At 46.0% G+C, this 13,025-nt stretch overlaps 1 protein-coding gene across 2 annotated transcripts in view; it reads right to left on the bottom strand.

The window, feature by feature from the left end:
- Positions 1 to 887: 887 nt before the first annotated feature.
- Positions 888 to 13,025, bottom strand: part of BLM (BLM RecQ like helicase) — a 90,524-nt gene continuing 78,386 nt past the window's right edge. Inside the window, exons 18-22 of one of the 2 annotated variants that reach the window (XM_043553897.1) lie at positions 10,526 to 10,725; positions 9,868 to 10,060; positions 6,786 to 6,908; positions 4,287 to 4,488; positions 888 to 1,247 (exon numbers count right to left, since the gene is read on the bottom strand). In XM_043553897.1, the coding sequence (XP_043409832.1) occupies positions 1,070 to 1,247; positions 4,287 to 4,488; positions 6,786 to 6,908; positions 9,868 to 10,060; positions 10,526 to 10,725 (896 nt within the window). In that variant the 3' untranslated portion in view covers positions 888 to 1,069. Of the gene's footprint in view, positions 1,248 to 4,286; positions 4,489 to 6,785; positions 6,909 to 9,867; positions 10,061 to 10,525; positions 10,726 to 13,025 lie in introns of those variants that run through there. The other variant, XM_043553898.1, reaches the window with a different exon arrangement.

Genomic DNA, 13,025 nt, shown 5'->3' with positions numbered 1-13,025 from the left:
TTAAAAAAAAAAACCAAAAAACCAACTTTCTGACCATTCAGCCTATCAATGGAAGGTCTTGAAAAGTCAAGTCTCCCTACTATTAAACATAAACAGCTCCTATATTCTTACCAAGAGAATGTTTGACCATTCTCAACAATCCCAAAAAACCACTTTTTGTGCCAGGGGGGAAAAAAAAAAGGCGATTCTCTTTGTTTTTTGGTACACAGAGGTGATTTTATTAAAGCACAGGGACAAGACCTACAGGCAGAAAAGAGCTGCCAAAAAATGACCATTCTCTTGTTGACCCCAGATTTGGGGATCTTCTCCACGGTTGGCAATGTAACTTATATGTTTTTGAAATTTTATTTATTTACTTTCATTTGAAGGGATGGGCAGAGGGAGAGAATCTCAAGCAGGCTCCACGTTCAGCGCAGACCCCGATGTGGGGCTCGATCCCAAGACCTGGGATCATGACCTGGGCCGAAATCAAGAGCTGGGGCGCTCAACCGAGCCACACAGGTGCCCCAGTTTTAATTTGTATTTTTAACTGGGGAGATTAGGTGTTTTCCCCATATTTGTGGGCTACTGTATTTCCTCTGGGAACAGCCTACTCACATCCTTTGTTCATTTTTTTCTACCGACTCTTTTTTTCTTCTTAATGATTTATAGGCACTCTGTATTATTGACATTGTCATATATTTTTTTTCCTATTTTCTCTGTCATTTGTCTTTTAATTTTGTTTATGTCTCCTTCTGCAGTTTCACACTTTCACAGTGTCCCACGCGTGTCTCTTCCTGCGGCCTCAGTTTTTCATGTCGTGCTCAGAATCTCTCTGAGATGATTCAGCTGCTGCTTCAGACGTTCTGAGAAACAACGGCCACAAGGCTTGCCGTGGCGGCAAATCATGCTTATTCAAAAGAAAACGTTTATTTTAAAAATAAGAACTGTCACCCCAAGCATTTATTTAAATATTAATAGTTACGGGTAAAAATTACAAATGGTACAACAAAACTAACAGCTTTATGTTCACAGATGGTGAGACGCTGACAAACGAGAAAGGAGATCTATGTACATGGAGATTTGGTTGTTATGAAAATGCATACGAAGGCTTAAGAAACGGTCTATTTATAGGCTTTGGTGGAGCCATAATCCCCAATTTTCTACTGGCTCCTGGTGCTGCTTGGGGACCAGGCAAAGGCGAACGGGGTCCAAGTATGTTGGAGGATTTACTTTTAGCAGATATCCTTCTGCACGTGGTGGACCCCCTAAAACGTGACAAAGAAAAGAAAACGAAAATGTTAAATAAAACCAAAAGCGAACAGTCTTCTTGCTCTTAACCTGTGCGGACCTATATAATCAGTCCATGATTTTCCTTGGTCTTCCGTGTCTGTGCGTTTGCTGCCCGCAGGGGCCCCTGTAAGGAAGTTTCTGTTACAGTTCGAGGAATGAAGGATTACTGCCCTTCACACACTCTTGCCTTGTATTTGTCTTAGTTCTTGTCTTCTTAATTCTGTGACTTGAGATGGACAGACCTCCTGTGCCTGCCCCCACCCACCCCTTTCACCGCTGATCGTCAAACCTTCCCTCTGGACGACACGGCCCGGATCCACATTCCTTAATCTATTCTGACCAAGTGAAGGGAGCGAGAATACTTCGGCTTAAGGTCCCAAATGTCCGGACAACAGACACTCTGGAATGACTGTGGCTGCCCAGAAAGGTAGCTGCGTGGGCGAGTGCCTGCCCACAGGGCTGTGACCAGAGCACAGAGGGGCCTCCTCCCGGCCGGACCCACAAGGGGGAGGCTGCAGATGTGGCTCCCCGGGGAGGCGCTTGGGTCTGCGTGCGTGTCAGGGCCACGTCACCGGCAGCCGGCTCTCTAGCCCACTCTCACCTCCTGCTTGCTGCCTTTCGAACCAGGCAGGAGCCCTGCCCCAGCCGATTACAGAGTCCTTCCCGCACCTCACTTCCCTCACTGACCCGAAGATACCAGCTTTTCTTTTTCTCCCCACAAAGAAACCAAAGGAAAGGGTCAGGGAGCCAGCATTCTACTAAGGATAACAGCAGAAGCCTCTCCCTGTGCGGGCATTTTCCATGGCTTGTAACCACGCTGAATCCATGCCCAGAGGTAATTCCATGGCATCGGGGTATCCAAGTGGCCTCCTATCTCTGAATTTGGGGGCCAGGGTCTAAGGACATCCTGGTAGGGCTGGGTGAAGAGTGGTTTTTCCACATTTTTAAACTCTTGCTGGAGGGCAGTTTTTCTGCAGAACTGGCAAAGATCTGCTCCACCGGCAGAGAAGCAGCCTTAAATTTCCCTACGCTGATTTCCTGCTGAGAAATTAAGCCCTGAGCGAAAACCTGCTGTTTATGTTGATTTACAGAATGAATCTGCCAACAGCAGTTTCCATTTCACCCGGGCCATCCATTTTACTCCCACTCAGAGGGCCCGGAACACAACCGGTTCATTGTGTGTTATTCTGGAGATGTAAAACTCTGAGGGCGGGGTGGGGACTTAAGGTCTCTGGCAAAGAGCCACTTGTATTCTGTTGCTGCGCAGACTCCCAGCCAGGTGAGCAGACTGGAGACTGGGAAACCATCACAGCAGTTTAGCGCAAACGAGGAGAATGAAGCACACGTTCGAGGCTGCTACAAGGGCGGGGGGAAAAAAAAAGTTACAAAACTCCGTGGTTTTGGCCAGTAGGGATTGGAAAAGACTCCCATTGTAAACACGCAGGCTAATTAACAACCAGCATCAAAACTGGTACTGGCTTTTGGGTAAGTGTGAGTTTTACGGCTTCTTCTTAGATTAGCTCTAACCCACAGGGCAAAGTGCTTCACTCTTATAAACAGAAGTCGGGAAAACTGGAAAGGGAGCCAAGGGCAACGAACACTGAAATATGGGGTGCTCTGTCCGAACAAGTAAGAATGGTCAGATCATAATCATGTGTGAGGGATCTCCGTGGGTGACGTGCAGAAATGAGGGTGCTCGGGGCAGGCGTGGGCCAGCCAGAGTCCAGTCCTACCTGGGACCTGGAGCCCCGGGGCTGGGGAGAGGCTCACGCAAGCCTCCCCCTTGTCATAAACCCCAGGGGTCTAGACCAGATGCCTTTTACACTCTCCTTCTACTCCATGAGCTCCTGAGGAAATGGCTATTTCCCCAAACGGAGGAGTAAATGAGGAAAGTACGAAAATGTCCCCACCAAAGAACATCTGCTGGTCACTTGCGCACTAAAAGCCACAAAATTAAAGTAACATTTACTAATGCCTTTAACTTCTGTACCCTGGCAGAAGGATTAGCATGTACAAGATGCTTGTTTATGGACTTAACAGGAAAACGACAAGTTGGTAACATTTGCCTTCCTTCCTCTTCCCCCAGCCCAGTTTTGTTTTTTATTACCCAGAAGGAAAGGAGGTAGAAAAACTGCAAAGAAAAACACAACAGCTTGTAAAAGTTTACTGAGGACTTGTTCCCTCTTTTCTGTAAGCCCTTTGTGTTAGAATGTGCAGGTAGCTGGGGGCCGGGTTCTCCAGACTGATGGGAAGGTCACGGTCCCGCCAGACCTTACTTACCCACAAGGCAAAAAGGCAGAGGCTGTCAGAAGAAGGCCCTGTCAGGACCAGTGCAATTACCAAGAATAAGGACACTGCACAGATCATCACCCAGGACCCGACTCCCTGCGGGCGTGCAGACAGCACCCCAAAGTCAACGCATCCCAGCCCAGGGGCCAGGCAAGTGTGGGGGAGGGGAGACACAGCCCTTAGAGGCCTGGCTTACATGACCTTTGGGTTCACCTGCTGTGGCCTCTTCTCTGCTACCCTGCAAAGGTGGGAGATTGGCTCTCCCCAGGTATAACCAAACTGGGAGCGTGGAGGACTGCCAGGTGGAGGCCCACACGTTCTGTAGCAGTAAAAGTGGCATAGCGGGTACTGATGGTCATAAAAAACAAAACCCTTTGTTTACTCAGCCAGTATATGATTTATAATATTTTAGGTGGAAAAGTCCCTTAAGAAGAGCACTGATAAAAAAAAATCCCCACCCCCCCCAGGGTAATGTCAAAACGGGAGATGTTCATGCAGACTAGAAAACCGAGGCGATAATCAATTTAGGAGTAGAGATTAAAAAAAATCTGAAACAAATGTTTCTGTTTTGGCTCAAACCTTAATCATCACCCCATTAACTGGAGAGGCGACGTTTAGTGACAGTCTGTTTTAATAAGAGCTTCAAAGCGAACCGGGGCCGCTCCGCTTCTGGCCGCTCCTCCCTGACCCGCCACCCCACAGACCGCAACGCAGGACGGACGTACCCTTTTGTTTTGGAGCCACCGACACCAGTCTTCCTCCTCTTAGACCTCTGGGAGGCTGGCATCCTTTTCCTCTTTCTTTCATTTCTGGTTTTATTTGCAAAGTAGTGAGAAGATACGGGCATTTCCTCATCGGACTCCACAGGGGCATTTCTTCTGGTGCCTCTGCTGCTGCCCGGACTCACCCGGGGGGAACCGTCATCGGCTGCAAGCAGACAAGGCAGACGTTTACACGCGACGCTGTGCTGGCCCGGGTGCGCTGATGGTCCCTGTGGACACAACACAGGGGTGCGGTCTGGCGGACACCCAGATGCTTCCCGGGTGTCCTCCTGCCACACGGGTTCAACAATTCTGCAAGAACTGAACATTTCTCTTTCATGTCACAGAGCCCCAAAGTCCTCAGTAGAAGTTTACTTTTAAAGCAAAAAGATCAGAATTCATTAAAAAAGCTTGAGATACCTTTTTTTTTTTTTTTAAAGTAAACTCTATGCCCAATGTGGGACTTGAACTCACAACCCTGAGATCAAGGGTCACTTGCTCTACTGACTGAGCCAGCCGGGAGCCCCAGAAGTTTGTGACGCTCCTGAACTTAACTAGAGACGTCAGGTCTAGCTCATACTCTGTTGTGTATGGCCTTCGTCCCTGTGATCCTTCGGGCAGCTAATCCCGTTAAGCTCTTCGAAAAGTAGGGAGTGCTACATAAGACCAATTTACCATTTTACACGTGCTGGAAAAAGCGCCCAATGGAAGAGAAACATAACCAACTATGTTCTGCACCTCATCTTTGAACGGTTACTTAGTGAACGAGTGTCAGAAAACCCTGGGCCCCATTTATATTCTTTAAAGTCACAAACCACTTCTTTACGTTATAGTTGTAAACATTTCATATACTATGCGGGAAATGGGTCTGCATGAAAGCACCAGTTTGCAAAAAAGGTGGCTATTTCCACAAGCACTGGCATCCTAAGGCGCCTAAAAAGCATAAAACCTCTCTGTAGGTCAATAGGGATCCCAGCTACATTTCCTTTCCTTTCCTTCCCCTTCCTTCCTCTTCCTCCCTCCCCTTCCCTTTCTCCTTTCCTCCCTCCCTTTCTTCCTCTTTCTTTCAGTTTTAACTAGGCCCCATGCCCAATGTGAGGCTTGACTGAATTCACGACCCTGAGGTTAAGAGTGTGAGGTTAAGAGTCACAGCCTCTACCGACTGAGCCCACCAGGTGCCCCCCAGCTCCATTTTCTGAAGGAAGGTATTTCCTGGCCACTCCAGCCACCCTCCTGCCTGGCAGGAAGGGCCCTAATCCCCGGGCCTCCTCATCCGTCCAACACTGGTTCACACGGGGAGGCAGCGAGGCTCTGGCAAAGCTGTCGTCCCGTCATCCTAGCTGTGGGACTTGGACATAAAAAGGCTGTGAAATGGGCGTAGTTCTGAGGATTGAATGATACAAAACAGGCAAAGCTCTTGGCACAGCGTCTGTCCCTCAGTAAGTGGGAGCGATCGTCACCACACTGTGGGCTGTTTCCACAGAGCAGCCCGTCTTATGTGGGCAAGAATCCCCTTCCAGACAAGTTACTACACTAAACAAATGTTAAGTTCCTACCAGTATTCAAAGCAAGGCTCTTAATGGAATAATTACCATGCAGAGGAATTTTTTAAAAATCCCACTTCTCGGCATTTTGTTAATGGCTAAAAAACGAATGAGGAGAGACAGAACTTGAAACACAGGCTCACTCATTTCTCATCCTGCTAATCTTTTCCATTAGCCTTGAGAAGAACCCCCAGCCATTTGTTACAGAAACAGGAAAAACACTGAACTTGGCTTGTCTTTTGTGTCTCACTGCATGGCAATATGCTGGAGGAGGGCAGAGGAACTGGCATCTCCTATAACAAAACCTGCCTCGTGCCGATCTTCTCCCAGTTAATCCTGTCTGGTAGCTCAGTGATGAGGTTCACAAGGAGAGGGGCGACGTGACAGGCCACATCCTCGGGATCGTCTGCTAACAACAAGCTCGCTTGGGCAGATTCTTTCCAGTAACGATGAGATTATCTAGCATTCCAATTACACGTTCATTTTCCCCAAACATTTAAACTCCTGAATTTTATCTTTCCACATGTTTGTCAGATAACGTGTGCCTTCCGCAGATAAGGAAACCAAGCACAACGAGGTTATTGTGGCCTGCCAGGGATAGCAGAGTGCGATGGTGGCAGATTTGGATTTCCTTGGGCTCTTGCCTTTAATAGAACAGAACTCCTGGGCCCAAAGGTCCTCCTCTGGGCCCTATTCCCAGGCCCAAGGACTGGCACTCCCCGGGGGGCTCACCAGTGTCCCCTAAGAGGTGCCTGGCACATCACAAACACCGGGGGCTGCTCTGGGCACTTGAGCGTCAGTGTGACAGGGTGTAGGAGGCACTGACACAACCCAGAAACCACAAAATTCTAATTCAGTGACATGCGGTGCTTCACGTTAAAACAGGCTTTTAGAAAACGTATTTAGCTATATACTGCACCTGGCAATGTCCACTCCGAGTATTTCTGCAATATTGGAATCACTTCTGCACCGTATTTTTCCAGTTTGTCTTCAGTAACGCCATCAATTTGAAGCAAAACCTCAGGATCGGAAGATAAAGATTCTGTGCATGGGCATAAAATTAGGAACTTAAATGACCACCCATGGAAAAGCCACTGAATTCGTGCTCATTCGCTCATTCAGCGCATGTCTGTCAAGTGCCAGCTAACTGCAGGGCGCCAGGCACCCGGGCCAATTTTCTGAAAGGCAGTTAGTGCCAACAGAGGCGGCAGACAGGCCCAGAGGACAGGAGCCCATCATGCAATTCCAGCAGCAAAGGTGCGTGAATCTGGGCAGACGGTGGGGGACAGCGCAGGACACGGGGCGGGGGAAACGGGAGGTGGGCACCTGTGCAGCGGGTCTCAGAGCTGAGGCACACTTTGCTGTCGTCCACTGTTCTCACAACAAAGACTTGTCTAGCTGCAACACTGATGCTGTTTCGGAGGACGCCCACATTTCCATTTCCGGCTCTGACTTCTCCCCTGCACTTTAGACACACATATCCAACCCGAGGCCGTCAATGAATTCTTACTCCATCCCCAACCCAAACCCATTCTTCTTCCAGTCCGTCCGCAGGTGGGGTGAAGCAAGTATTTGGACTGGAACAAGCGGGCCATTAAGAGTCCTCTGCAGACAGATGGCACATCAGCCTTGTAGCTGGACAAGCCCGTCATTTTTTTTTTTTTTTTTTTTTTTTTTTTTTTTTTTTTTTTTTTTTTTTTTTCAACGTTTATTTATTTTTGGGACAGAGAGAGACAGAGCATGAACGGGAGAGGGGCAGAGAGAGAGGGAGACACAGAATTGGAAGCAGGCTCCAGGCTCTGAGCCATCAGCCCAAAGCCTGACGCGGGGCTCGAACTCGCAGACTGCGAGATCGTGACCTGGCTGAAGTCGGACGCTCAACCGACTGCGCCACCCAGGCGCCCCAAGCCCGTCATTTTAAAAATCGCTCTGGCTGCTGCATGGAAAATGAACTGTGGGGGAAAGAGTGGAACCTGGGAGCCTGGAGGAAGCCACCGCAGGGGCAGGCAAGGGCGCAGGGAGCCACAGTGTGGCGGTGCACTCGGACGGAAGAGGGGGATCCAGGGACACTGCAGAGGCTAGGTCCGCAGGATTTATAGATGCACGGGGCTAGGGAAGGGAGGAGGAGATCATTCCTACTATTCAACTTGAGCAAAGGAAAGAAAGGGCAGATCTCAAATCTGTGATTTTCACATCATTCCTATGTCGAGAGGATAAGGGGCAGACCAGCAGGATCACGGAGGGTTAGCAGAAGACGAGGTTGGACCGGCAAGCAGAAATGCAGACCCTTGAAAGAATCTGTACCTTTTCTAGAAAGATGTTGGAGTTATCGGCCGACTTTGTGGAAGATTAAAATGTGCAGAATGTTCGCCTCTGGAGTTAAGGAGGCCAGGGAGGAAACTACGCTAAGAGCCTACCAACAAAATGCTGTATTCCATCAACTCTGAGACACACACTTTTCCACGCTGTGGCGTTCCTGAGGTCAAGGTGCAGCTTACAAGTGCTGACGGCCAGATGCCTACTGCTGCCTGCACACGTGAGGCCTGGTCATGGCTGTATGGGCTGTCAGCATGTGTGCAGTTCACCTGCCCCATGAGATGTCCACCAGAGAGCACAGGACAAGTGACTGTGGATGCAGAGAAGCTCCAGGTAACGGGGAACAGATTTGCCACTAATAAAACAACTATCTGTCTTTGAGGAAATGGCCACGGTTCTGTACCTTCTTGCAAGCAACAGCCAAGCGCTTCGCATGCCCTACAGAAGGTCCCCCAGAGCAGACAGAGCAGGGTCACATTCGTGCTTCTGAGATGTGCCTCCGCCCGCTGATGCTCTCTGGCATCATCAGGGAAACGCCACCATCAAATCAGCGTGGGTGACACGGGTTTTGATTAAAATACTGGTGAAAAGAGTGGACCATGCTAAAAAAGACCACGTCACAAACATTCTCAATGACACGAGGGCAAACGAAAGACATGGACGACTGAGTTAGAAACTGATTCCGAAGAGTCAGGCTTTGAATATGAACTTTTACAAGTACCGAAATCAACTTGCTTTGATTCTATGCATTTTTCATATATGCAGAGAATTGTATAATGATAAAAATCTATATGTAAATAAGTAAAAAACAATTCTTTCAATAAAAGCACCATGTCACCACTTCATTAGCACATTTTTTCTCTTCCTTAATTGTCTATAAAATAGCAGTGTCTTAACATAGACGGTGGCTCAGAGTTGATGAAATGCTGTCATGACCTACAGTGGCAGGAACAGGAATGGAAACGAGAGAAGGTGTTGATCATGGGATTTTATGAAGGAAGCGTCCAGAAGGTAATGTACACTCATCAGTCAACTATGTGGACGCCTAATTTTACAGGAGCAATCCTATTAGGATCTGAAGCTATGGAAATAACTCAGGTCAGCACGTTTTTTTCAACTAAAGACCAGCAGTGTGCTAGGGCCAGGTTCAAAGAAGCATAAAACATAATGTCTTTTCATAAGGAACTTAGCTCCTCATGGCAAAGGCATTTGTACATAACATGGCCAAACATCATAAAGTGGGCAGATAATGGACACACAATCAACGAGTGACAGCTGGTGGCAGAGATTATAAATATCCACATCCTAACGTCTGGCATTAGAGGAAAAAGTATAAAATTAAAATTATACTGTATGTCTGAATAACAAAGTATTATATGTACCTTACAGGCTGTATTTCATCCTACATTTGTTTTTCTGAGCTATCTATCTATCTATCTATCTATCTATCTATCTATCTATCTATCTATCTATCCTTAGTCTGATCTCTATTATTTAGAGTCTCTCTCTTTTTTTCAATATGTGAAATTTATTATCAAATTGGTTTCCATACCTGAGCTTTCGATTTAGAGATTAAATAATGAAAATAAACGGAGCTATATCAGTGCACTTAAAAAGTTCCATAGCAGGATTAACTTTTGGCTTATTAATTTACGCCACATAACAGAAGACTCACACATACCCACCTGCAAGCTTCTTGAGAGTGACAGTATTAAAAATATTAAAGTAATGGACGCCAAAAACTTTTCCCAGAGATTTGCAGACTTCCGTCAGTTCTCCAAGACATTTCTTAACTATTTCTTCCCTCTGAGACATCTTTGCCACCAAAGCTTTCTGCTTCTTCACACTGCTGGAGTTTTCTGTTTCCATAAAGTCTACCTTTGTGAGAAAGAAAGTGATCATAGGAGTGGGGACACGTGTGCTTGTATCCAAATATAGGCTTCGTTTAATCCTTAACTGCATTTTTTGGCTTTTGGTTTTTTGTATTTCGGTTATGCCAAGTAGATACTGGAGGCCCCTTGGGAACAGGGGCTGAGCACTTCTCCTCTGTCCATCTCCAGCACCTAGCACAGAACGGCTTCTTAGTAAATGTTTACCTAACGAATACAGGATGATTCAGAGATCAGACAACCCATCGAATTCACTTTGACAGGTACTACATTACTTGGGTTCAATTTTAAGATCTCTTTCCAAGTTAAGAGGAACAGAATACGTTCACATAGGACAGCATATAGAAATTTAGTATCCATAAGCTTTGGAAAAGAGCTTTTAATTTGCGGCAATATATTTTCTGCCCACTCACTGTAAGGTAATAAAGTAAAATAAACATTTAAAATACCATACCTTTAAATGCCCATTTAGTACAGTTTCGGCTTTATTTCCTGGCACCATATAGGCAATTGGTTGGTCATTGGCATTGATATATAAGTCTTCATCCAAAATCTTGTCAAGTATCAACTTTTTAAAAAGTCTTTCGGCATTGTGTCGTGAATAAGTAGATCCCTTTCCAAATATCCCCGACTGAATTTTTGCACTCTTACTCCCTGGTAAGGAAGGCCCGAGAAGTTAGATTAGTAAATATAGGTACGTCAGAAGCCTCCAGTAGGAGAGGCTGAGAAAGTCATTTATGTGACAGTCTGGATAAATGAGGTAGGTAATCTCTTCCACAGGAAAACCCATGGCACAAAGAGACACCCGTTTCCATAAAATGGGAATATTTGAGTAGAACTCTAAAATTTCAATGGTTGTATGTACTTTTCCTCATCTTTTTATGATCTGCATTGGCCAAAACCAGCAGCAAAATAAAGCTTATCGTTTTAGGCTGTGGCATTTATAGCTTATAACATTACATTAGAGCAAAGAAATCAGAGAGAGTTTATATAAACTTTAAGCACTTTGTATCACTGTGCTACATCAGGATAACTGTGCATTACTGATCCAGTTACAAAAAAATGTGGACAATCATTTTGATAAATACTATCTCTGGTCCTGTCCTGAAAGCACTTCTCACAATCCCAGTATTTAAGTCTCTATTTTTTGTGACCCTCACAGAGGAAGCCTTCCCAAACTGTAAAACAAAAGCACAGCAGGGCACGAGACTACACCCTTCCCTCCTCCTCCTTCTGGCTGAGAGCACCGCACTGGGCTGGGTCCTGGGTTTCGAATCCAATCTGCTGTAATTATTAATGTCTTCATTGTAAACACAACTTTATTATAACAATCTACTTAAGAAGTCTTGTGACACTGATTATAATCAGAATTAACAGTTACTTTGTAAAGCTTTAGCTCTACTTTAAGAGTTTCAAATAATTACATTGTAAATGTCAGATGGCTTCTGGTCATATATACTCAATGATTCAAGTTTTTCTTTCTTCAGGTGATTTTGTATCCCTGAAATGTCGCGCTGCAGATCAGACCACCGCTCTGGTATCGGTGGGCTGGGTGACATGGGCCAGCCCTAGTGCTGGGGATAGCTAAGAAGCAGGAAAAATAAGTAAGCTTTGAAAGGGGGGAAGGGAGGAAAGCACCTGGCTGGTTCAGTTGGAAAAGCATGTGACTCTTGATCTCAGGGTTGTGAGTTTGAGCCCCACACCAGGTGTAGAGGTTATTAAAAAAATAAATAAATTTAAAGAAAAAAAAAAAAGCAAAGTGAAACACAACTTTCTTAATAACATGTAAGAGCTAATGAGAAATTGAGTATGTCAGAAAAATGTTTGATTTAGTAATCTAGGAATTTACATGGAAGGTGCAGAGATATAGCTGAAGCTGTATTTAAAACACCATTTACTGCATCCTTAAGTACAACAGAAAAAGATGTCCTTAAATAAGACTACTTAAAAAAATACATTTTGGGGTGCCTGGGTGGTGCAGTTGGTTGAGCGTCCGACTTCAGCCAGGTCACGATCTCGCGGTCCGTGAATTTGAGCCCCGCGTCGGGCTCTGGGCTGATGGCTCAGAGCCTGGAGCCTGTTTCCGATTCTGTGTCTCCCTCTCTCTCTGCCCCTCCCCCGTTCATGCTCTGTCTCTCTCTGTCCCAAAAATAAATAAACGTTGAAAAAAAAAATTAAAAAAAAATACATTTTATCAATATGACAACATATATATTACTAAAAACTACTTTAAAAGAAAAATTAAGAAATGCTTATATATCTGATACAGAAGTGATATAAATTATATGTACAGTATGATAAGTAAGTGGTTGTACACAAACATGTTAAAATATTAGCAGTTTGGGGGCACCTGGGTGGCTCAGTCGTTTAAGCATCTGACTTTGGCTCAGGACATGATCTTGTGGGTCTGTCAGTTCGAGCCCCGAGACAGGCTCTGTGCTGACAGCTCGGAGCCCTGAGCCTGCTTCAGGTTCTGTCTCCCTCTCTCTGCCCCTCCCCGGCTTGCACTCTGTTTCTGTCTCTCAAAAATAAATAAACATTAAAAAAATCAATTATTTTATCTGCAACTCCTTGTTCTTCCTGACCCACCGAAAGAGGCCCAAACTAGAAGGCAAGAATCCACAAAGGGAAAATCAGCCTGAAAAGCAGCTTTGGTCCTGAGGAACAAGCACGTTCAGAAGGAACAAATGAGGAAATGAGAAAACCACCTTCCTAAAGGCTAGTAATGTCTTCCTGTCTTCCTTCCTCCCTTCCTTCCTCTCTTCCTTCCTCCCTCCCTCCCTTCCTTCCTTCCTTCCTCCCTCCCTCCCTCCTTTCCTTTCCTCCCTCCCTCCCTTCCTTCCTTCTTTCCTTCCTTCCTTTCCTTCCTCCCTCCCTTTCTGGCATTTGTGCACACTCGTGAGTCAGTGAGGGGCAGAGGGAGAGAATCCCAAGCAGGCTCCCTGCTGTCAGCA

The sequence above is a fragment of the Prionailurus bengalensis genome, chromosome B3, assembly GCF_016509475.1.
Source record: "Prionailurus bengalensis isolate Pbe53 chromosome B3, Fcat_Pben_1.1_paternal_pri, whole genome shotgun sequence".
Taxonomy (NCBI): Eukaryota; Metazoa; Chordata; class Mammalia; order Carnivora; family Felidae; genus Prionailurus; species Prionailurus bengalensis.
The sequence above is the reverse complement of the archived record's forward strand: the minus strand, read 5'-3'. Positions and strand labels throughout refer to the sequence as shown.